The sequence below is a fragment of the Nerophis ophidion genome, linkage group LG03, assembly GCF_033978795.1.
Source record: "Nerophis ophidion isolate RoL-2023_Sa linkage group LG03, RoL_Noph_v1.0, whole genome shotgun sequence".
Lineage (NCBI taxonomy): Eukaryota > Metazoa > Chordata > Actinopteri > Syngnathiformes > Syngnathidae > Nerophis > Nerophis ophidion.
The window spans coordinates 20,716,870-20,741,313 of NC_084613.1; the positions used below are offsets into that span (position 1 = coordinate 20,716,870).

General features: G+C 41.5%; 3 protein-coding genes across 3 annotated transcripts; 1 reads left to right on the top strand and 2 right to left on the bottom strand.

Moving 5' to 3' along the window:
* Positions 1–583: 583 nt before the first annotated feature.
* On the bottom strand, positions 584–4,458 carry immp2l (inner mitochondrial membrane peptidase subunit 2). The gene is made up of 6 exons (XM_061894556.1): positions 4,162–4,458; positions 1,909–2,072; positions 1,726–1,829; positions 1,596–1,661; positions 1,435–1,537; positions 584–1,367 (listed from the first exon to the last, which is right to left on the bottom strand). Exons 2-6 carry the CDS (start codon positions 2,041–2,043, stop codon positions 1,242–1,244), a joined length of 534 nt encoding a protein of 177 aa, XP_061750540.1. The 5' UTR covers positions 2,044–2,072; positions 4,162–4,458; the 3' UTR covers positions 584–1,241.
* A 51-nt stretch (positions 4,459–4,509) lies between these two features.
* znf277 (zinc finger protein 277) lies at positions 4,510–13,798 on the top strand. The gene is made up of 12 exons (XM_061894555.1): positions 4,510–4,668; positions 4,937–5,147; positions 8,379–8,467; positions 8,607–8,689; positions 8,752–8,843; positions 8,907–9,017; positions 9,092–9,224; positions 12,668–12,735; positions 12,802–12,898; positions 12,987–13,029; positions 13,111–13,285; positions 13,342–13,798. Exons 1-12 carry the CDS (start codon positions 4,641–4,643, stop codon positions 13,529–13,531), a joined length of 1,320 nt encoding a protein of 439 aa, XP_061750539.1. The 5' UTR covers positions 4,510–4,640; the 3' UTR covers positions 13,532–13,798.
* A 2,295-nt stretch (positions 13,799–16,093) lies between these two features.
* On the bottom strand, positions 16,094–22,477 carry LOC133549302 (uncharacterized). Its single transcript, XM_061894557.1, has 14 exons — positions 22,332–22,477; positions 22,139–22,270; positions 21,955–22,074; positions 21,833–21,895; positions 21,653–21,766; positions 19,293–19,406; positions 18,987–19,153; positions 18,219–18,879; positions 18,011–18,153; positions 17,802–17,862; positions 17,516–17,724; positions 16,776–16,962; positions 16,615–16,710; positions 16,094–16,546 (listed from the first exon to the last, which is right to left on the bottom strand). The coding sequence occupies exons 1-14, from the start codon at positions 22,443–22,445 to the stop codon at positions 16,385–16,387; spliced, it is 2,343 nt and encodes a 780-aa protein (XP_061750541.1). The 5' UTR covers positions 22,446–22,477; the 3' UTR covers positions 16,094–16,384.
* Positions 22,478–24,444: the final 1,967 nt, after the last annotated feature.

The following is a 24,444-nucleotide window of genomic DNA, read 5'->3' on the forward strand; positions in this document are numbered from 1 at the left end:
AAATCAATGTAATTTTAAATTATTGACCTAATTAACGGTCCAATGACTTCACATCAAACATTTTGTTTTAAAGGAACGTTTTCGGGACAATAATACATATTTAGTCTTTTTGCAATAACAAAAAAAAACCTCTGTTTTCTTTGACAAAAAGGTATAGAACAAACTTTTAAAATATATATACTAAACGGACAGATCTGAAGCTAATTTCTAGATTTAAGTGTTGAAGTTAAAATAAAAAAATAAATAAAAAATGGATGACTTATTTTTAACACTTTAATGAGTGGGACGCTTTTAGCTCCCTGATCATTTTAGTGGGATTTAAAAAAAAAAGTAATTGCAAAAAAAAAAAAAAATAATCAAAATAAATGTCATTTAGAATTATTGACCTATTTAAGGCTCCAATAACTTCACATCAAACCTTTTACTTTGAAAGAATGTTTTCGCGACAATGTTGCATAATTTGTGTTCTTGCAATTCCCCCCCAAAAAAACTTGAAAAAAATTATGATAAACAAATAGATCTTAAGTTGATATCGAGATGTAAGTGTTGAAAGTAAAATAAATTTTAAAAAATAATGGATTAGTTATTTTTAACACTTTAATGAGTGGGGATAATTTTATTGGGATTAAAAAGTCATTGCAAAAAAAAAAAAAATGTTTGTGGAAGTTGCATCCTCGCAGTGTCACTGTCTGACACGGCACAGGAGCCAAGCGTGCAGGTTTTAACAAGGTTCTAATAATCATATCTTTTAGCAAAATTCTTCAGTCCTGCGTCTCCTCCTCTCCAGTTCCTGGCCGCTTACAGGTGATTAGATAACTCGTACCACCTGGGAGATCTAATCACCTGTCCAGCTGTGTCCCGCCGTCGGCACTTGCCACGCCCCCGTCTGATGGTGCTCTGCCTTCAGCACCGTAGACAGAGGCTGTGACCTTTGCTCCTGCAGGCTGCGCTGGCCACACCTCCCTCCACAATTTCATATAGATATTGAAGTGAAAACAATATTACTTATTTGTAACACTTTGACTGGGACCCTTTTTGGTGCCCGGGACCTTTAAAATTCACCAAAATTGAGGGGAGTCCTAATGGTTACACTATGAATTCTACTGGTTTTGAAAAGGACAAATATTCAAATAAAGTCTGATCATATCGGATGAACGCATGAATGGTCAATTGTGGCATCCAAAGAACATTTTTGCTGTCTCCCGCCAGCAGGACTGAGACAAAAAAATCTGTCCATTTCTTCACCCCTCTTCATCATCCGTGTACAGCGGGGCTCTGTTGGGCGGGAGGTGGGCTCGGATGCGCTGCCAGCGGTGAGGAGGCCAGATGATGTGAGACGCCCGGCCGTGAAGCAGCCCCAACGACACCTGGCGGGAAGACGTCATTTCATTCTCTGATTCCGGTTTCTGTCTTCAGGGAGGGTGTTGCTGTTACCGGGCCGAACGTGTTGCTGTCCAGGCTGTGACCGCGGTGGTCCCCCTCGATCCAGAGATGGCCGTCGGGCACGCGCAGGTACCGCTTCTTGTAGCCCAGGGTCCTGCGGGACAGGGAGACGTCAGACGACTGGCGCGGCCAAGCGTTTCCATGACAACCACCTGATGAAGTCCCCCTCCAGGCCGATGACCCGCTTGATGATCTTCTGCTGAGGGTTCCTGGGTGACCTGAGGCGACACAGGAGGTACATTTTCACGTCCGGCCCGCCGCCCGCCAAGCGCCGTGACTCACATGACTGACACGATGTCGCCTCGCTGCACCTCGTGTTTCCTCACGCTCCAGCGGTTCAGCAGGACCACGTCGCCTTCCGACGTGGCGTCCGGGTTCAAGAAAGGCTGGACGTTGTAAACGTCATGTTTGGAGTTGGGTTGTTTCTTTTTTACCCCCCAGCCACCCTCAGTTTCAAGGTCTCACCTGCATGGACGCCCCCTCCACCCTGGCCACGTAGGCCAAGCGGTCCAGGACGGTCACGGTGACGGGCACGGCCACGAAGAAGCCGCTCACAAACGCGCGCAGGCAGCGGCGCCCCGCTGACGCCTGCTGGGCCATGATCACCTGGACCGCAAGTAGCAAGGAACCTGATGGGTGAGGATGCAAAGAAAAACGTTAAATATTAGCAATTATATATATATATATATATATATATATATATATTTATATAAACAATTCAAGACCCATTTCTGTTAAATTAACACTAAAGCACCTAGAGCAGAGGTGTCAAACTAATTTTAGATCAAGGGCCACATGGAGAAAAATCCACTCCCAAGTGGGCCGGACTGGTAAAATCACGGCACAATAACTAAAAAATAAACTTCAGATTGTTTTTTTTCGTTTAAAAGTAGAACAAGCACATTCTGAAAATGTACAAATCATAATGTTGTTGGGTTTTTTTACACTTACATGTTGCGGTTATATACATATACATATATATATATATATATATACACATTTTTAAAAATACAATACACAAGCAGTAACAATATACAAACAAATAAAGGCACATCCACTTACTTACATTATTCATACTTACATTATATTTTACTGTTATATTTTAAATCTCATTGTTGCTTTTTATTTTTATTCTTATTGTAATATTTTTCTATTTGTTTCTATTATAACCCCATTATTTACTTTTTACTGTTTGATTGATCTCCACTCTGTACACTGCTGCTGGAATTTTAAATTTTCCTGAAGGAATCAAAAAAGTACTATCTATCAATTCCAAACATTCACAATTATTTATATACAAACAAAACAGGTTAGAGACAAAATAAACAGATAAGACAAAAAGAAATACAACACCAAAATAAAATTAATTAATAAAAATACAAAAAAACTATTTAAAATTTCTCCAATAATGACAATAATTTGGGGACATTTTTAAAATTCATTTTCCAATATTTTATTAATAATTTGAAATCAATAATCAAATGTGAAAAATGTAGCTTTTACTTTAAATAAGTGACTTTTGTGTATAAACATTTTTTAGCTCGCAACATGACATTGACTATCATCTTTAGGTCGCTATCTTTCATAAATATTCATCAAACTAGATTGGGTCTTGAATTTTGAAGGAAAAAAAAATTCTGCACAATTTTTCTATAGTTTTTTTCACACTCAATTTGTACACATTGGATTATAAAACGCTTTATTTTAACATGCCGGATTTTTAAAACCCATCCATCCATTTTCTAACGCTTATTCCCTTTCGGGGTTGCGGGGGGCGCTGGCGCCTATCTCACACATTTTTATTCAATACATTTGTCAGCATAGTTTTGAAGTAAAAAATTCAGTGACATAAATTCAATGCTTTTGTAATAAAGACACAAATTAACCCCCGTAGGCACTCAATTGTCCTATTTCATGTAGACAAAATACTTAGAAGATGTTTTATTTTTACAGTACAAAATAAATGTTGAGTCGTCTTCTCACAATATGTAATAATACAACAATAATAAAGTCCTCTTGTTTATTTCAATGTAACTTTGTATCTTCACACGAACTACCGTATTTCCTTGAATTGCCGCCGGAGATATAGTATGCGCCTGCCATGAATTACTGCCGGGTCAAACTCGCTTCGCAGAATAATTAGCTCATGCTTAGTATTACCGCCTGGTCAAACTCGTGACGTCACAAGTGACACTTCCCCTGTCATCATTTTCAAAATGGAGGAGACTGATTTTAATACCGGTTAGTTGAAATCGCATAAAGGGAAGAAGATTAAGAGATATTGAGTAAGATTTAAGGTCCAAGCTTACATCATACTCAAATTTTTACTGCATGCCTTTGGTAAGTGCCGGAGTGAGAAGAGGTTTTAAGATAATTAGCGCATGCTTACTTTTACCTCATGCCTTTGAAAAGCGCAGGAGTGACAAGAGGGTTTTAAATTAAATAGCGTCCAGGCGGCAATTCAAGGAAATACAGTATTTTGCGTACAGTCAAAACCCACCGGACACATTTTGCAGTAACACTCCCGTTCATTGCTAACTGCTAGCTACAAGGCGAACCTCGGCGCCAAGCCTGACTATTACAAACGAAACCCCAAATACGTCAGCGAAACGCGCCTTAGTAGTCTTTTTTTTTTATTGTATTCAAAATTATTTGCCAATACCCAAGAAGGTCAACTTGAAACAAAATTGGACATAGAACTGCCATGCCATTACATACCAGCATATGTGCTCCCACTTCCTGTTGCTCTTCCACGTCACTCCCGGGTCTTTGTGATGCGTTTTCACCAAATGGAAGTGGGAAACTTTGACAGCCGATGACAAAAAGTGCAGCGGATCGCGGCTATAATTCGGAATTTCTACCTTTAATTGGGATATATCACTGTACTATGTTCATAGTCATACAACCAGAATATATCACTGTACTATTGTTCATAGTCATACAACCAGAATTAGATTATATAACTACATTTACTGTGTGTGTGAGAGTGAGCGTGAGCGTGAGCGTGTGTGCGCGCGTGTGTGTGTGTGTGTGTGTGTGTGTGTGTGTGTGTGTGTGTGTGTGTGAGTGAGTGTGAGCGTGTGTATAAAAATGGATTACCCCACACACCGGGTGAACGTGAACTACGCAGTGACGTCATGAAGTGTCAGCTAATGATTGGTCAATTCACAGCTGTTGTGATCATGTGATGCAGAAAGATGGCTGCCAGAGAAAGAAGCGAAGATAGTATGTTGAAGTTTTAAATGTTTTTTGAAAATTAGTTTTACTTATTACCAATAATGTGAACTTTTCTACGGGCTGTGTATAAAACATTTAAGAGACCCCTGCCCGGGCTGCTTTTGTTAGGGATATCTGTTAATGCTAATGATGCCAAGCTAACTGTGTAACGTGTGTAAAAGGAGACTTGTCCCCATCAGACCAAATATGGACTTACGGATACATAAGAGTTAGTGTACAACTACTTGTAATCATTCTTTTATTATTGCTTTCTCAGGTCGAGATCACATCCTGGAGCCGTTGTGTTTACCGGAGCCAGCAGCAGATTCATGTTCTGATGCACCACGTCCACATTGTCCACAGTTGCTGGCATGTCTCTTCTGCTCAGAATTGCTTCCTGGGACGCAGAAGGACAGCCTTCTCAAACACCTGGTGCTGGAGCACAAGTTGGTCATTGCTGATGTGAAACTCATCGCCGACCTCCCAAAGTAACGTCTGGAAGTCTGACATATCATATTGAAAGGCCTACTGAAATGAGATTTTCTTATTTGAACCGGGATAGCAGGTCCATTCTATGTGTCATACTTGATCATTTCGTGATATTGCCATATTTTTGCTGAAAGGACTTAGTAGAGAACATCAACGATAAAGTTCGCAACTTTTGGTCGCTAATAAAAAACCCTTGCCTGTACCGGAAGTAGCAGACGATGTGCGCGTGACATCACTGGTTGTATGGCTCCTCACATCTTCACATTGTTTACAATCATGGCCACCAGCAGCTAGAGCGATTTGGACCGAGAAAGCGACAATTCCCCCATTAATTTGAGCGAGGATGAACGATTCGTGGATGAGGATAGTGAGAGTGAAGGACTAGAAGAAAAAAGATGAGTGCAGTGGGAGCGATTCAGATGTTATTAGACACATTTACTAGGATAATTCAGGAAAATCCCTTATCTGCTTATTGTGTTACTAGTGTTTAAGTGAGATTATATAGTCATACCTGAAAGTCGGAGGGGTGTGGTGACCGCCAGTGTCTCTAATGGAAGCCACGGAGGAGCCAAGAAAGTCGCAGCTGCCTCTTAGACAGCTGTAGGAGGAACGACACAAGCTCTGCTCATGTTTACGGTAAGAGCCGACTTATTACCACCATTTTCTCACCGAAACCTGCCGGTTGACATGTGGTAGAGAACCATGTTCGCTTGACCCCTCTGTTCAATATTAAAGCTTCACAACAAACAAAGAAACACCGGCTGTGTTTGTGTTGCTACAGCCGGCTGCAATACACCGCTTTCCACCAACATCTTTCTTCTCTGTAGTCTCCATTACTATTTGAACAAATTGCAAAAGATTCAGCAACACAGATGTCCAGAATACTGTGTAATTATGCGATAAAAACAGACTACTTTTAGCTGTGATTGGTGGTCCAGGGTGTACCCCGCCTTCCGCCCGATTGTAGCTGAGATAGGCGCCAGCGCCCCCCGCAACCCCAAAAAGGGAATAAGCGGTAGAAAATGGATGGATGGATGGTGCTGGAAGAACATATCCGCTACCACCGGTGACGTCATCATACGCGTCATAATTCCGCGACGTTTTCAACAGTATACTTCACGGGAAATTTAAAATTGCAATTTAGTAAACTAAACCAGCCGTATTGGCATGTGTTGCAATGTTAATATTTCATCATTGATATATAAACCATCAGACTGCGTGGTCGGTAGTAGTGGGTTTCAGTAGGCCTTTAACCTACCATATTTTAGTTGCTCCATCGTTTAATGCGGGGGTGTCAAAGTCATTTTAGTTCAGGGGCCAGCATGGTGGAAAATCTATCCCTAGGTGGGCCGGACGGAGAAAATCATAGCATGATAACTTAAAAATACAACTACGACAACTTAAAATTGTTTTCTACGTTTTACTTTGGCCCAAAATAGAACAAGCACATTCTGAAAATGTAAATATCACAATAAATCTTTGAAGTTAGTTGAAAATTCTGACAATAAAATTGGTGCAGTTTCAAAAACACCATGAAGAACACAATCAACTTAGACTTAGGCTCCACTTACACTAAGCAGGATAAGGTTATTCAGGGTAAATCACACCTAGCCTTATTCGTGTCCACACACAAAAATGCCACCGTTTAGGACCCCAGCACCCCTGCGTCCTCCAGCGCAACGCGACCTAGTACGCATTCAGGGAAAATGCACACGTCATAGTCATCTCCAGTGTTGCTTTGTGTGCAAGTTCTTAAATTTAACTTATCTGAACAATATCTAGTGTTGTGGTATTTCAATTAACTGGAATCCAGTGCGCTGTGGGGCCCTATTGTATTGAACCACACCTGAGCCATCGTAAATGAACCAAATCTTTATTAGACATGTAAACAATGTGATAAAGAACATTTTACATCAATCAATCAATATAGGAATCAAGATATCTTGTCAGGACACTCCTAACTCTTTTGCCTTCACCTTCATTGTCCATTCGTTTTTGGGGACTTTATATACTCTGAACCAAGACGTTGAGTCAGCGACATACATACTTACCATGAATTGATTAACGTGGACCCCGACTTAAACAAGTTGAAAAACTTATTCGGGTGTTACAATTTAGTGGTCAATTCTACGGAATATGTACCGAACTGTGCAATCTACTAATAAAAGTTTCAATCAATCAAACATGGCGGACAATAACTGATAGTCTACTTTGAAAGTCCAAATATATTCGCCGTTTTCCTCGACAGCCAGGGAATACAAAGCACACGCTACCATTTTTATCACATCAATGAGTCCGTACAAAGCAAAGTGCCAGAGATTCAAGAAATGCATGACTGACTTACCCGTGTAAAAATTTGTCCGAGGAGGGGGACATTAAAAGGCACATGTCGGACGGCGTGGCGCAGTGGAAGAGTGTCCGTGCGCAACCCAAGGGTCCCTGGTTCAATCCCCACCTAGTACCAACCTCGTCACGTCCGTTGTGTCCTGAGAAAGACACTTCACCCTTGCTCCTGATGGGTGCTGGTTAGCGACTTGCATGGCAGCTCCCTCCATCAGTGAGTGAATGGGTAAATGTGGAAGTAGTGTCAAAGCGCTTTGAGTACCTTGAAGGTAGAAAAGCGCTATACAAGTACAACCCATTTATCATTTAAACGATGGTTTAGTGTGGCTGAAACGGGGCTTATGCTAAATAATTATTTGTTTAAAGGGTTAAAGGACATGGCCTTAATATCAGTGTATCTACAAAGCAATTAAACTTTAAGTCACAGCCCACCCATCTAAGATTGAATAAAAAAAAAAATTGAGCAAAAATAAAAAACGATTCTACGTATGAACTACCTCAATTGTGATTTCCACTGTTCAATTTCTTGAAATTTGCAAACAAGACAATATTTTTCACCTAACTGTATCAATGTGCAGTGTGTCATGCAGCATTTTAAATGGGATTACCAATTGTTTATTGTATTCCAGTTTGTTTTACGTTAGGTTGAGGGGGAGAAGTCGCAGCCCCGCTTTATCGTGTACCTCTTGCTTGGTATACTTGCTCGCCCCGGCATAACCATACTAGAAATGCTATTGCTACAGGCAGTAGACACATTTAGAACAACATTTTTTTAATTTAAAAATGCAGTTCAATCTTATACTTAGCTTAGTTATCTGGCGGGTCGGATTCAACCTGTTTATGCCCGCAGGCCGCATGTTTGACAGTTCTGGTTAAATGTCTTGCAGGTACCTGCTGTACTGGAAAGGTAGATTTGTGGAGCAGCCCGTCACTGATTTCTGCAGCGTGATAAAGACCAACTCCACCGGGCCCATTGGTAAGTTGATTGAGGTCATTGGTTCACAAATTTCACCTATGTATGTATATATATTATTGCTGTTAGGGCCTGCTTGATGTTTTATTAAGCCTTCTCCAGTTTGTTCATTAATACCCACGTGTATGTGCCTGACCTTCAGAATTACAGGAGCATTACTTCCTGCTGTGTGACGTCCTTCCGGAAGACCGAAACCTGCGAGAGAAGCTGCAGCAGAAACGACTGGTAAGAACTGGGAGGGTGCATTTTTTGGGGGCTGCTCGTATGAAGGTGCGACTGGTCCACAGGTGGAGGTACTGGAGCAGCAGCAGAAGGAGCGAGAAGACTGCAGCTTCCGTCGCGTCTGCATGTTCTGCAATGACGAGTTCACCGGAAACAGGTGGGTGCCACAGGAATGTGTTTAAATGGCAAGGGCGGACTGACGCGGCAGGATGTTCCTCAGGTCAACGCTGCTCAACCACATGGCCAGAGAACACGCCTTCAGCATCGGGCTGCCCGACAACATCGTGTACTGCGACGAGCTGCTTGACACATTGCAAAGCAAAGTGGACAAGTGGGTTTTCACCACGTCGGCTTCTTTCTTTCATGGCTTTTTGTTCACTGGAATCATCTCAATTGTGTGCCAAGCCTGCAGTGTTTGTACTGTGAGAAAACCTTCCGAGACAAAGTCACGCTGAAGGACCACATGAGGAAAAAAGCTCATCGCCGCATCAACTGCAACAACCAGCAGTATGACCGTTTCTATGTCATCAACTATCTGGTAGGAACATCTACATCTTTATTCTAAATAAAAATATGAGGTAATTAGAAGCAGGGGATCGATTCCTTAATGTCAGCTTTAGTGATGTAAGATACTCCTGATTTTCTTTCTGATCCGATACCGAGTAAAATTGAGCCTGGTATCGGCAATATTTTGTGCGAATATGCCTTGTGTCTGGTAAAGTTAAAACAGTTATGTATTTTTAAATAATAACATATCTATCTAGAAAAAACAACAATGAAAATGTAAGAAATAAGAGCAAAACATCTAAATGTAATGAGAAAAAGCTGAAAGATTTAAACTAAAAATTATAAATAATATACTTAGTCACCTATAACACAGAGTTTGGTCTTTAGATATATTTATTTTCTGTTTTTATCATTTTAAAGAAAAAAAATAACAAAATGTATGTGTGTGTGTGTGTGTGTGTGTGTGTGTGTGTGTGTGTGTGTATATACATATATGTATATGTGTGTGTGTGTGTGTGTGTGTGTATATATATATATATATATATATATATATATATATATATATATATATATACACACATCTCTATATATATATATATATATATATAAATATATATATATATGTGTGTGTGTGTGTATATATATATATATGTGTGTGTGTGTGTATATATATATATATGTGTGTGTGTATATATATGTATATATATATATATATATATATATATATATATATATATATATATACACACACACTTAAAATATAGACAATGCTTAGATACCTAATAAAAAAGAATACCATCCATCCATCTTCTTCTGCTTATCCGAAAAAAATAATACTAACCTATGAGTTAATCAATTAAAAAAATTACAACAACCAAAATAAACACTGTGTAACTGTATATTAATATTTTCAAACTGGCAGACTTTCTGACACACTAGGTTATGGAGTTCATTATCATTTATTATTATTTTAATTCTATTCTTACATGGGATAAACAACAGTAAAAATGTTAATAAAAGTACCAACAAATCAGTATGTAATGAGAAAAAGCTAAAATATTCCAACTAATAATTAATAGTAATACACTTCGTCACCAATAATACTAAGCTGACATAATATCTGTTTTTAGCTTTTTTATTTAAATATAAAAATATCAATATGGCCCCTGCATACTTAGACTATCTGGTAGGAACATCTACATCTTTATTATTTTTGGAAATATGAGGTCATTGGAGGCAGGCGATCGATTCCTGAATGTCAACAGTAGTAATCTGCTATACCTCTGACTTTCTTTCTGATCCGATACATTGTAAAATTTAGGCTAGTATCGGCAATACCGATCCAGTACTTTGTGCAAATGTACCTAATGTGTCTGCAAAAATTTACAAAGTTGTGTATTTTTAAATAACATATCTATCTAAAAACAACAACTGTAAACCCATCCATCCATCCATTTTCTACCGCTTATTCCCTTTCGGGGTCGCGGGGGGCGCTGGCGCCTATCTCAGCTACAATCGGGCGGAAGGCAGGGTACACCCTGGACAAGTCGCCACCTAATCGCAGGGCCAACACAGATAGACAGACAACATTCACACACTAGGGCCAATTTAGTGTTGCCAATCAACCTATCCCCAGGTTCATGTCTTTGGAAGTGGGAGGACATTTTTTTAAAAATAGCAAAAAGTCTAAATGTAATGAGAAAAAGCTGAAAACTTTAAACTAACAATTAAAAATAATACTCTTAATCACCTATAACAGTGGTCCCCAACCTTTTTGTATCCGCGGACCGGTCAACGCTTAATAATTTGTCCCGCGGCCCGGGGGCTGGGGGTGTGGGGGTCAATTTTTTTTTTTTCTTTGTCATGAAAAAGGGACGTTTTTGTCATGAAAAAGGGGAGGTTTTTGTGGTTGGTGCACTAATTGTAAGTGTATATTGTGTTATTTATGTTGATTTAATAAAAAAATTTTTTATTTTTTATTATAAAAATGAATAAAAAATTATTCTGCGGCCCGGTGGTTGGGTACCACTGACCTATAACACAGAGTTTTTTCTTTAAATATATTCAATATAAATATATACATACTTTATATCTTAGCATTTACATTTAGTTTTTATAAAAAATATCAGAATGGCTCCCTCACACTTGACTTTTCAGTGTGCGCCTCTTGGTGGAAAAAGTTGAGACACCCCTGATCTAAAATTTTTAAAAGCTCTTAAAATAAAAATTAAATATACTTAAAATATAAACTAATTTAAGATAGTTAATAAAAAAAACAACTTAGGAATTATTCAATTAAGAATAATTACAACAACCAAAATAAACACTAATATGTAACTATAATATTATTTTTATAGAGGCAGAATTTCTGACATTAGGTTATGCAGCTATGTAATCATAGAATTGTTATTATTTTTATTCTATTTTTACATGGGGAAAAAACTGTAAAAATGTTATAAAAAAGTAAAATCAAATCGGTTTGTAGTGACGAAAAGGTAATAATTAATAATAACATACTTAGTCACCAATAATACAAAGCTAACACAATATCTGTTAATAGCTGTTTTTATTTACATATGAAAATTATGAAAATATTAATGTGGCCCCTGCATACTTTGACTTCTCAGTCTCGGCCCTTGGTGGAAAAAGTTTGGACACTCCTGAACTAAAGCATCAAAAGTATCGATATTTTGATTTGAGAATCGATATTAGAGCATAAAGATCTGGTATTGGCGGTATCGATATTTCAGTATCAATCCGCACATCACTAAAGAACAGTTATTTCAAAGCCATAATGTGATTGTCTGTGTCAGTTGGCCACTGAATGGCACTGTTGGCTTACCTTCCCCTTTTCCCTCGACAACCAAATCTCCGGCGAATTGATGGCAAACCTTTTTTCCCCCCACACATGGGAAGCTGGTGTCATGTTTCATTGTCGGTTTCTTCCTGCACCAATGGTGCATACAAGTAGAGATCAGGTGTGGAGCCTTGATTATTGCCCGACACTGATATTGAACTGACACAAAATCAGCGTGTGTGCGTTTTGACACACCGCACACTCATGCTCCTCGGCTCTGTAGTCACCGCCACACAGCTGCACTCAGATGAAAGAACGGTACCGGTATTTTTCAAAGGCAGTATAGTACCGATTTCAATCAATTAGTATTGCGGTACTTAATTAGTACCGGTATGCTGAACAACCCCTATAATGATTTGATACTTGTTTATATTGATACATTTACTTTTTAGACTGCAGTATTGTTCAATAAAGGATACTTTTTACGTATGTCGGGCTTGTGTGCTATTGTGAGCTTAGCTGTTGTGTAGCTGCCAGCTTCAACTCGCCTAAAAGATGTTTATTTACCTTGTGTAAACTATAGGAAATGACCAACCCTTTATGCTGATTGGAAAACATTTAAATGTTAGTACGTAACTAACACCTGGATCCCCACTAACCATGTGACCTCCCATCAGGAACTCGGGAAGACCTGGGAGCAAGTGCAGAGCGAGGACGACCGTGAGCTTGTGGATGACGAAGACGAGTAAGTCCCCAAGAGCTCATTTGACGTTTTTTCACGGTGTCTCACGGCGTCCACGTGTACTGGCAGCGACTGGTCCGACTGGCGGTCTCATCCGGTCTCGGCCGTGTGTTTGTTCTGCGCCCATCAGTCGGAGACCATGCAGCAGATCTGCGCCCACATGAAGGTACCCAGCAGGACATTCATCGTGTCCAACAAGTCCTAAAACGCAAGGAACTGGTAAAAATGTTCTTCACCTGCTGTTTTCTTCTCAGGAAGTTCACGGCTTTGATCTCCATCAGCTGAAGACTCAGCTCAGTAAGTAAGACTTACGCAAGTACCCACAATGCACTTGTCTTCCTCACACGCCAACGCCGCGTCTTCCTCCGATCTACCCAGACCTCGGCTTCTACCAGCAGGTCAAACTAGTCAACTTCATCCGCCGCCAGATCCACCAGAACCGCTGCTACGCCTGTCAGGGCAAATTCCCGTCCAGAGACGACGTGTTGCGCCACATCGTGGACGAAGGTCACGTGATGGAGCTGCCGCCCGTGTCGGCATGGAACCAACCACAGTGAGTCCAGCGCTTGCTGATGCTTTTGGAAAGTGCCTCACCTTGAACCTCCTCAGGTACTACTTCCCCACCTACGAGAACGACGCCCTTCTGTGCACGTTATGCGACAGCGACGGCGATCAAAGTGAAGAAAACAATCAGGACGACGGCGTTCCTGTCATCGCTGAGGACGATATGGAGCTGAGACGTGCGAAGGAGAGGAGCGTTCTCAGTCAGCTGCTCAAGAACACGACTACGTCACACTAGATCAGAAGTGTCTGACGACCTGATTGCTGGAAATTTGAGGCCATCTTATGGACAAAGAATGTGAGTAAATCAGCTCAATGGCCATGAATTGTGGATTGAAGTCACATACACAGCATTTACTTCTATGACACAACTCAAACAACCTTCCCTACTCATGGCAAAAAAAAACAAAAAACGCAACCAACACAAAAAGTCAACCCAATAACACAACCTGCTCACTGAACTGTAAAAAAAAAAAACGCACAATAAAAAAAATTAAAAATAAAATTACACCTGTTTGAATCCTTTACAATGCATGATGGGGGAAAAGGAAAAACACTTTTTCCACACTTATCCATGTTTAAAGCATTTTAGCTGCTTGATATTTTGGATTTATTACAAAACTTTAAGAAGGTTGTCAGGGAAGTAAACAAGGTAGGAGTCAAACTTTCACATACTCTTAATATCCAATTATATTAAGGCCTTAGTGGCCACATGCGTGGACAGCACATTTTAGCTCTTATTTCCGAAATTGTGTACACTACTGAATTGGGGTCTTATGGCCGCTTATGTGGACACTTATACTGCTATCTGGTGGTGTCAGAGGAGTATAACATACAATGGAATTTGGGGAAAAAAAGTGTAAAAATAAAAAATAGCATGTCACTACACATGAAGTACACGTTTGTGTACTTATGGACTAAGTACACAAAAGATGATTCTTAGTTTTTATTCTAATTAGGGTCCAATAAGCTCAAATAGCAAAGAGAAATAAAAAAAAACATGTAAACAAACAGCTTGGGTCTTAAGAGGTTAATTATTAATCTATCAAATTATTATACGTACACGTGTATGTACATCCATCCATTCAGTTTCTACTACTTCTCCCATTCGGCGTTGCGGGGAGTGCTGGAGCCTATCTTAGCTGTATTCGTATATATATTATATATATATATTCATATATATGTATATATATGAAATAAATATATATATATATATATATATATATATATATATATATATATATAAAATATATGAACTTTTTTAGCCCAAGTCAAAAAGTTTAGACACTCCTGCACTAGGTTTGTTGAGACCGCCCATCCACCATCTTGTTTTTTGAGCCTGCAAAAGCATCACTAGCACTTAACTGTTCTTCGAGACCAGGGGTGTCAAACTTCTTTTCACTGTTGGCCACATTGCGGTTACAGCCGCTTGCAATTAATCAATATACATGTAAAATGATTCAGCTCACTATATTGTTAGAAAATTTCCTATGCAAAAGAATCACTTAATTAAATATTCAGACACAGTGTGGCAGTTCAAATCGTGTGTAATGATACAGTGGCCAGAATTTTAAATATACTTGTAAATAAAATCTGTGCCTTGTTTTAATTAATATTTAGGCCTATTACGCTACTGTATGTCAATGCTGGTCATTATGGTTGTCCTTTGAGAGCTAAGTTTTTTCTCTGAGAACCACTGCCCTATGCATTTGATCAATGTATATTTTTTTGGGACGGTAGGAAAAAACAATTGTAGAGGAAAACTCAGTCCCCAGAATTGTATCTTAGAATTTGCAGTGTTTTTAGAGCTTATAACAATAACTTGAAAAACATTTTGGGAAAATTTCTGACATATGAGCAGCCAGTTGGTTTTCTTTTACTGTAAAATCCATCCATCCATTTGTACCGCTTATTCCCTTTCGGGGTCGCGGGGGGCGCTGGCGCCTATCTCAGCTACAATCGGGCGGAAGGCGGGGTACACCCTGGACAAGTCGCCACCTCATCGCAGGGCCAACACAGATAGACAGACAACATTCACACTCACATTCACACACTAGGGCCAATTTAGTGTTGCCAATCAACCTATCCCCAGGTGCATGTCTTTGGAAGTGGGAGGAAGCCGGAGTACCCGGAGGGAACCCACGCGTTCACGGGGAGAACATGCAAACTCCACACAGAAAGATCCCGAGCCTGGATTTGAACCCAGGACTGCAGGACCTTCGTATTGTGAGGCAGACGCACTAACCCCTCTGCCACCGTGAAGCCCACTGTAAAATCTGTTGTCATATTTACAATGTACAATTTAAAGGATGACTTTCTTTGAAATCATATATCAATCACATATTTTTATTTTAACAAAAAAGTTTATGTAAGGTCATATATTTGTTGCATTATTAGTTCACTATTATTACAGCCTATTTCCAACCTAAATGTATATAAATGTAACTTAGATTACCTTATCAACATGAACAACATTATTTTTTACAGATAAGGCAGCCAGATACTGTATTTTTTTAGTTACGTATGTTAATATATTTGTTAGATTATTAGCACTCTATTTCTAGGCTTTCGTGGGCCATATAAAAAGAACTAGACCCCTGAAGTTAAATGTTGTAATTTCCTCTGGCCTCACCCTGACAGTCTTGCTGCCATAAAAAAAAAACATACATTCACTCAGTATAAATACATTTTCTAATTGTAAGTGTTTTTGTGCACTTTGACATAATACTTTTGCTACATAGGCAAAGTGAGCCTGTCAGTCTAAACTCGGGGCAATCACTTCAGCAAACGTCAGTTGTGCTTGTAAATATTTATTTGAACATTTTCATGAGGCTTTTGGATTTGTACACACACGTTAAACACATAAATATGCTTATCTATATAACTATACTGTAATAATATCCAAACACACAAAATAAGTGTTATGACACACGTTTATAAACGCTATATTTTAAACAAAAAGAATGCTGTAGGTAAAAGAACAGCTCGCGAGCACGGGATTGCGGAAGCGGAGATGGAACCTGGAACCCTCAAGTTGCTGGCACGGCCACTCTACCAACCGAGCTATACCGCCCCAAGATCACAAAAACTTCTACTGCGTTGCCGGTTTTGCCGTTTTGCTGCCTTTAGTCGGCACCACGTTCTGGGTAGCTTTACCCAAGGAGACAGTACGGATGGCTGCGCCAAAGTGGAGCGTGCTCAGCGTTTCCACAACGTCTTTCTCGTCCGGACTCACGTTGACAAACACGCAGCACTGTACACAGAACCACAAGGCATCATAAACGGGGGGAAGAGACACGTGGGGTGTGTGGAGCCGCTGACCTTAGCGTCTCCGCTCAGGCTGGGCTGCAGCAGGTGGGTCAGTTTGCAGTTCCTGAAGGGCACGTGAAGTGCGTTACACTTAAGGGCGGCAAACACCTAGAAGAGAGACCACGGGATCCTTGAACCAAGTGCAATCGATGGTGTGCGAGAGACATCATCACCTGTCCCAGTGCCGTCAGCGACTTATTGATGGCGGCCGCCTCCACCAGCCTCTGACCCTCCGCCTCCGTTCTGGAAATGCGCTCGGATCCGGCCAGGTCACCCAAAGTCAGCGTCCCTCGAGTGGTCAACCCCGACACCTCATCCGAGCCCTCCACCTCCAGCGCCACCAGCAGGTGAGAGCGGGAGCTAAGCAAAAACACCCAAAAAAATGGCGCTCAAGTCCCGCTCCTCATTATGAGTTGCAGTACCTACTGGACTGTGGGGTAACATGTTTGAGGTGACGCGTAAATCTCACTGGTATGTATAGATAACGCTAGAGGTTACTTAAGGCCTCGGCCCAAGGCTTACGGAACACTTAGTTTCTCAAATGCATACATAACAATGCCTATCCATGGTCATGGTGAAGTCAACGCCAGTACCATGGACATAACGAACTGACCGACCGAGATGACATCATATCGGTCTTTAAGAACTGGTTGTCTGGCTGTACCAAGAGGAGAGACCCTTCAGTACCTGTAGTGATTAATAAATTGGTCTTTGTTCAATAATCATCGGCGTCATCCTTGATCCTTCACAAACCGACGCCCTTCCATTTAGGAGGAGGAGGCAGGCCACAGACACCACAAAGTATTCTCAAGTATAAGCTTTATGGATGTTTATTGAGGTTTCCTTCCTTTTGTGGCTACTTGGGGGCAGCAAACATGGGACTGAATCAAGAAGCGGAAGAAGACCAGTGAACCTGTGTATGTTCATCTTGGTGGAGGCCATCTTTCTGTTCTTCACTCCGGTTTCCATGACGCTAAGGATGTCGGCCTCGGTCCGCACCTGCACCTGGGTCAGTCCTGGGACGGACACCGACTTCCCCTGGACTCGGATTTCCAAGGCAGCGCCAGGGCTTTTGGCCAGCAGGTCGTTGAGAGCGTCGTTGTAAATCTCCAGCATGGAAATCTGAGCGATGAGTTGTAAGTTTGGTGGAATACCACAAGGGGGAGCCAACACAATAATAGTGGCAGCAGCAGCGGTACCTTCAGAACGTAAGACACCTTTTCTTTCTCTGCGCATACTCTTAGAAGTTCCCGTATGGACCTGCAGGGGGCAGCACAGCTATCAGAACCTCTTCGTAACATGAGAACATTGCAGGTAACCGGACCTGACTTAGTGATGAAGTATTGATGGACACTACTAGCGCACACTGCTTATTTTAATGTGAACACTGAAACTGGTTCTGAGGGACCTGATGTTGACTCCAGGGTTCTGCTTGGTTCCCATCATGGTGAAGGTCTTGCCCGAGCCCGTCTGTCCATACGCCAGGATGCACACGTTGTATCCGTCTGCGCAGGAAGTTATGAGTGGCACAGTTCCTGCAAACACTTCCTCCTACAGACAGGAAGCAGGAAGTGATTCATCGTCTTGTTGGTCAACTAAGTAGTCATGTGACTTACCTGAGTGCTGCTGGTAGCGTAGACCTTGTCAAATTGGAACTTCTTCTTGTTGGACTTTTGGACCACCACCAATTCCTGCTCGTCGGTCTTGTCCAGACACGACGTTGATGTGGAGCCTTTCCTGCAGCGGCAAAATACTCGAACGTTTCCTTGCAGCTCCAGCAGCTTGTTGTACAGGCTCCGCCTCTCCACCACCTCCCTCCTGTAGAGAGAACGCAGCTCCTCCACCTCCCCGGCTGCCTCCTGGTCCACCTGAGCCAACTTGCTCAGAACGTCCTTCAGCTGCTGGACGTGGTTCTTCATGTCGCTCAGCGCCAGGCGGACTGTGGAGCCTAGCTGCTTGTTGGAAACGTTTAGCTCTCGAGTCAGTCGGCTCACCTGCCGCAGTCGCTCAGGATCCACCACATGTTTGCTGATGGTTTTAGCTGGCGGAACCGCGGGCAAGCGGCGGCTCTGGAGGGACCTGATCTTCTGCCGCGCTTCCTGCTGGTCAGTCTCTAGCTCAGCTACCTTGTGGTTGAGGTGCTGGACCACGTCACTCAGGTAGCGGGCTTCTCTCGTCAGGTAACTGTTCCTCTGGAAGAGATTGTCCATCTCCTTGTCCTTGGCCTGGAGCTGCTGCTTCAGGTCCTCGATAACCCTATCCCTCTCCAGAAGAGCTCTGACATAGCAACAAACGGCTCTCAGATGGGTGGATCACAGACAGATCTTCGACTAACTTCGAACAATTATGTGACGTAGCAATGCCTTGACTTCGAACTCTCTGACCTGAAGGAGTTGAGGTCGCTGTAGCCGCGGTCTCCCCCAGCTGAAGGCTGCAGGAGGATCTCTCCGAACATGGTGAGGTAGACGGACACCACCTCCTCTGCATCGTAGTTACACTGACGCAGTGCTGCCGTGATCTCCTTCTGGTCCACCAGGCCTGGCAGTGTGGACTGAGACCGCAAACGCAGTCAGGCACATTCCAGAAACTTCTACTAGCTTTAATCAGTGGAGTTCCACAGGGACCCTCTCTTGGACCACAACCATTCTCCACTTTGACCATATGAAGATCAAGAGTGGAGTCTGACTCACCATGACTGTTTGGATTCTGTTCTGGACAAACTCCACGTTCATCTCCCACTGGAGCGGCACGAGAAGCCAGATGCCAGACTGAGGATCCCAAAACCTGCACACGTTCATCTTCTCCTGGGAGGCGGTAAAAGGGACTTTTAAATGCTAAATAGTAATATGTGCCTCTAAAACCTGTTAATGAGCACCAAACTTGGGAAAAAAAATCGATCCTATCCTTCACTTTTTCTGTTCCGCTTTTGAGCGACAAGGCACTCAAACCATAGCGTCATGAAGGAAAAACCCTTTCTTTACCGCAGCTGTGTTCCATTGTTAACTTGGCTAACAAATAGACTCATGTCAAATCTTGAACTACATTTACATTTTCCTTCTTACACACAAGCAGGATTTACTTGAAATCCAGTAAGGGTGCATGTCTTGCCAGAAAACCGGCTGGAATTTTAAAGCAAGCTGCAACGAATGCATGGTCTATCCACAGTGCAAAGACGCTTCTTTGATACTAATCCTCACCACCATGTTGGAAAACACATAATGTAGCGTCCTTGCTGGCAAGCTAGCAGCTAATCCTTGCCTCCCCGGCGGCAAATGTATGGTTTTCCCCAAGTATAAGGAATAGTTTAGCATGGTACACACAAATGCTGACGACACAAGAGGCTAATTTAAATAGGGGTTAAGTAGGGGTGATCGATTCAGATGTTGATACTATCGATACTTGGCATTCTATCAGTATATAAACAATATTAAATTGATTATTGCGAAATATATTTTGGGGTCTTTTTTATTATTCTTTTTTTATTATTGTTTACAAACTCAAGGAGTACATTTCTGGATACAGGAAGACTTTGAGGGCAAAAGCCAAATTATTTAAAAAGGCACTAGTGTAGTTTTTGTTTATTGTTTTTTTTTTCATCCAAATGTCGTATATAGCAGTGGTCCCCAACCTTTTTGTAGCTGTGGACTGGTCAATGCTTGATAATTTGTCCGGCGGGGTTTTCTGTTTTTTTTTTTGTCATGAAAAAGGGATGTTTTTTGGGTTAGTGCACTAATTGTAAGTATATTTTGTGTTTTTTATGTTGATTCAATAAAAAAATATATATAATAATAACTTTTAATTATTCTGCGGCCCGGTACCAATCGAGCCACGGCCCAGTGGTTGGGGACCACTGGTTTATAGCATTCAATACCACAAATGTGATACATTATGTGATTCACAACATAAACCAGAAACTTCTACATCTTAATAAGATAAATAAAATTATGTTTACTTTAGTTACTTGCTATATAATATCTTTTGATCTATAAGCTATTGCCAAAGTATCGGATCAGAACTCAAAATCGGATCGGATTTGTAGCCAAAAATGTTTTGTGGGACATCTTTATTCGCAACAAATCTTAACATAAACCCATCAGTCGTGTTCGTATTTGACCATTTTTTCCTTCTGTGAATATGACAACCTAGCATGCTGTTAAAACCTGAATGGGACGTTGGCATGTAGTCCACAAAGATTTTAGTCAAAGTAAAAGTCCTTATGGGATTTATGTTGTATTACTTCTCTTCACTGAATTGGCCTGTCTTTTCGAGAAGACACTTATATAGCCCCCTGCTAAGTTCCTTGGACACTGCTGCGCTAGCTCTGCTTGGTACTTCCTACAACCCCCACCCCTTACATGGCACAAGAACTGTTGTGATTGCGAAGATCACTAATTTGGGTTCTATTTGTCTGTTGGTCAAAACATTACTCTCCAAATGGGGTTCTTTTGTGATTGATGCTGTATTTTCGAATTTTTAACCAAAGTATTCCATCCATCCATCCATCCATTTTCTACCGCTTATCCCTTTTGGGGTAGCAGGGGGTCGCTTAGCTGCATTCGGGCGGAAGGCGGGATACACCCTCGACAAGTCACCACCTCATCGCAGCCAATATATTCCTTTTTTTTTGCTAATATCACAATCCGAGTCTTTGTTTTACTGATGTTATTTGTGATCTCAAATAAATAATTAAAAGGAATTAGCTTTCTCAGGACATTTCTTTATTGAATAGGTAAAATTCCAATACAATAGATATGCTGGCGTCGCTAACGCTAACCTGTCCCGTTCCTTTATGATACATTTTTGTATGTGATGTATAGGCTAGGATAGGAAAGGATAAACTTTTATTTTGGCATCTTTTACGTTGGACAAGTGCAAAGTTACAGCGTTGATGTGAAAAGTGTCAAATCTGTTTCAATACCACCATGGAGGCTCAAGTTTGGACAAACGCATCCAATACTGTGGGACTTCTAGTTCACTGTGGAGTCATGTGACGGATGGTGATGATGTCATCACTTCAGGTGACCATCAACATTTTGATGTAACCTCTCACCTCAAACATGTACGTCATGACGCTTCCTTTCCCCTGGATGAAGAGACTTCCCGTGCGGTCGTCCTCGGCAACCGCCGGATGGCTGCTGGAGGGAGGCGGCGGCTGGGCGGCGACCTGACAATGGTACTCCTTGGTTTACTACCCGTTCTGACTTTGTGACGGCTCCAAGAACACGCTCACCTCATGGTTGGCAGGGATGAAGCGTCCCAGATTGTACCAGTCGTTGGGAAAAGGCTGCAGGTTCTGCTCAACAGAGTCAAGTCAGCGTCATTAGAAGACCGCATCGACGTCACCGGGCTCACCTGCGCCTCGTCCACGTAGACTCTGTTCCCGTCATGGTTGAAGCAGCTGTAGAGCGTCCCGTTGTTGTGGAGAAAACTCTCAAAGTTCACAGACACTTCCTCCCCCTCTGCGGCCACTTCCTGTTTGTTTGGAATGCGCCATCATTCACTGCTTTGGCCGCTCTTTCAATTAAAAGCTGCTTACTGTCACAAGTGGCTGCGTGACACTTTGCGGCGCGTCGTCTTGCTGCCCGTCTTCTTTGGCGTGACTGTCTTCACTTGTGACCGAAAAGATGTCGGTAGCATCCGGATGTGGTTCATCAGCCGGCAAATCATCCTGTCATCAATCAATCAATTAATCAATCAATCAATCAGTCAATCAATCGTCTAGCTGCTACCTGCAGGCTGTGGTGACTCTCGCTCGCAGGCGTCAAGGCCCGGATCGGCTCAGGCTGCACGACCTCAGCCGGATCCGGACGGGATCCCTCCACGGTCGACGCGCCGCTTCCCATCTCCGCTGCCAAAAGGAGACAAAGGAAGTGGCGAAGCAGGTGAGAACAGGCGAGGAGAAACCCGACACACGCGACACCTGAGCTGACGTCCGAGCGTGATCTTTCCTCGTTGGCCACGACGCAACAGCCTGACTCAGCAGCAATTTCTACCCTTTGTTGTGGACCTCCCCACAAATATCATGCTGATCAGTGATGGCAAAGACGGAAAAGTACAATGATAACGAAAGAACAAGAAAAGGAGCACAATATTAGCTAATATAATGCAAGTGGAGAGGTAATTGTTTTTTCGGCTACACCTAGTGGCCGAAACAATTCATTATGTCAAGGTCATGTTGCACTAAACTGAGTGATGCGGACACATTTGTTACTGGATCCTTTCTAATACAATTGTATTTTGATTACACGTATAAAAAAACAAAACAGTTAAGAGCCATTCATCCATTTTCTACCGCTTGTATCTTTTGGTGTCGTGGGGGGCTGGAGTCTATCCCACGTGCACTCGGGCGGCAGGCAGGGTACACCCTGGACAAGTTGTTATTGTTGTGTAGTTATTAATTATTAGTATCAACATTCAGCCTTTTTAGTTACATCATGCCTGTTGCTCATTCTTTTGGTCAAAGGTTGCTCCCAAATGAGTTTATTTTGGGATTGATGCTGTATTACTGCCTATCCCCAAGATCTAACCAAAACATTCCTATTTTTGCTAATATCACAATCAGACGTCTGTTGTTCTTTTTTTTGCTTCTTCTATTTTGCTAATTCTTTTTTACGACGAAGCGGTTGATTTAAAAAAAAAAAAGGAAATGTTTAAAACCAAAAATGGTTGCAAAACTGTTATTTCTAAATAAAAATGAATACATTCTCATTTGTCCTGTACACCTATGTTCATGGTACACAAGCATACATGGTTCTCTCGTCTTAAACTCACAGAAAAACATAATTTTAGCATTGTATATTGTAGCATATTATAGCTATCATAGCACGACACTGCCATTTTGTGAAAATATACACACACAATTTACTTAATTGTGATTTCCTTCTCTGCATGAAAGTTTAAAAGTAGCATATATTACTGCACTATGAACCAGACTGTTTTAATGTAGACAGAGCATACTTGCCAACCCTCCCGGATTTTCTGTGAGACTCCCGAAATTCAGTGCCTATCCCGAAAACCTCCCGGGACAAAATTTCTCCTGAAATTCAGGCAGAGCTGGAGGCCATTCCCCACTATCTCCATGAGGACCTGAGTGACGTGTCTGAGAGAGTGTCTGCCCAATTACGTTATAACTGTAGAATGATTTAGGGCGAGTTCTTGGTTTCTTATGTGGGTTTATTGTTAGGCAGTTTCATTAACGTCCTCCCAGCGCAGTAACAACACACAACAACAACAGTCACGTTTACGTCTAACACTCTACCATAAGGCAGTTCGTCTGCCGTAAACAGCATGTGACACTCTTAAACAGGACAATACTGCCATCTACTGTACATGATGCACCACAACACCTCCAGGCAACTTCAACCCTTTAGTCCTCCTCCATTCACATCCCATCTCCCCGGATTGTAAATAACCTAATGTAAATAATCAATCCAATCCAATCCCATCCACTTTATTTATATAGCACATTTAACCAAAAACGTTTCCAAAGTGCTGCACAGCCATGTTAAAAACAATATTAAAAAACAATATTATGCTCCACCACTGACTGAATAAAAACAAGAAATAAATAAATATAAAACCAATATAAAAATAAATATGATTAAAAACTATTTTAAAGGGTAAAATCAATTAAAACAGTAAAATAGAAATCAAAAAGTATAAAAACACAGAGGAGGATAGAGGACCACACAACTCACATAGTGTTAAAAGCCAAAGAATAAAAGTGGGTCTTAAGACAAGACTTAAAACACTCCACTGTGCAAGCAGTTTGAACATGGAGGGGCAGAGTGTTCCAGAGCTTAGGGCCGACCACAGAGAAGGCCCTGTCTCCCCTGGTTTTAA

What these genes read in the sequence shown, in the direction of transcription:
- immp2l (XM_061894556.1), bottom strand. Translation starts at nt 2,043, where the DNA reads ATGGCCCAGCAGGCGTCAGCGGGGCGCCGCTGCCTGCGCGCGTTTGTG. An exon ending in GGCGACATCGTGTCAGTCAT is followed by an intron (nt 1,662 to 1,725) that starts GTGAGTCACGGC and finishes GTGTCGCCTCAG; the next exon opens with GTCACCCAGGAACCCTCAGC. An exon ending in CTGGAGGGGGACTTCATCAG is followed by an intron (nt 1,538 to 1,595) that starts GTGGTTGTCATG and finishes CCTGTCCCGCAG; the next exon opens with GACCCTGGGCTACAAGAAGC.
- znf277 (XM_061894555.1), top strand. Translation starts at nt 4,641, where the DNA reads ATGGCTGCCAGAGAAAGAAGCGAAGATA. An exon ending in AGCTGCAGCAGAAACGACTG is followed by an intron (nt 8,690 to 8,751) that starts GTAAGAACTGGG and finishes ACTGGTCCACAG; the next exon opens with GTGGAGGTACTGGAGCAGCA. An exon ending in AGATCTGCGCCCACATGAAG is followed by an intron (nt 12,899 to 12,986) that starts GTACCCAGCAGG and finishes TTTTCTTCTCAG; the next exon opens with GAAGTTCACGGCTTTGATCT.
- LOC133549302 (XM_061894557.1), bottom strand. Translation starts at nt 22,445, where the DNA reads ATGGGAAGCGGCGCGTCGACCGTGGAGGGATCCCGTCCGGATCCGGCT. An exon ending in ACGCTACCAGCAGCACTCAG is followed by an intron (nt 18,154 to 18,218) that starts GTAAGTCACATG and finishes TCCTGTCTGTAG; the next exon opens with GAGGAAGTGTTTGCAGGAAC. An exon ending in CGCTGACGGCACTGGGACAG is followed by an intron (nt 16,711 to 16,775) that starts GTGATGATGTCT and finishes TCTCTCTTCTAG; the next exon opens with GTGTTTGCCGCCCTTAAGTG.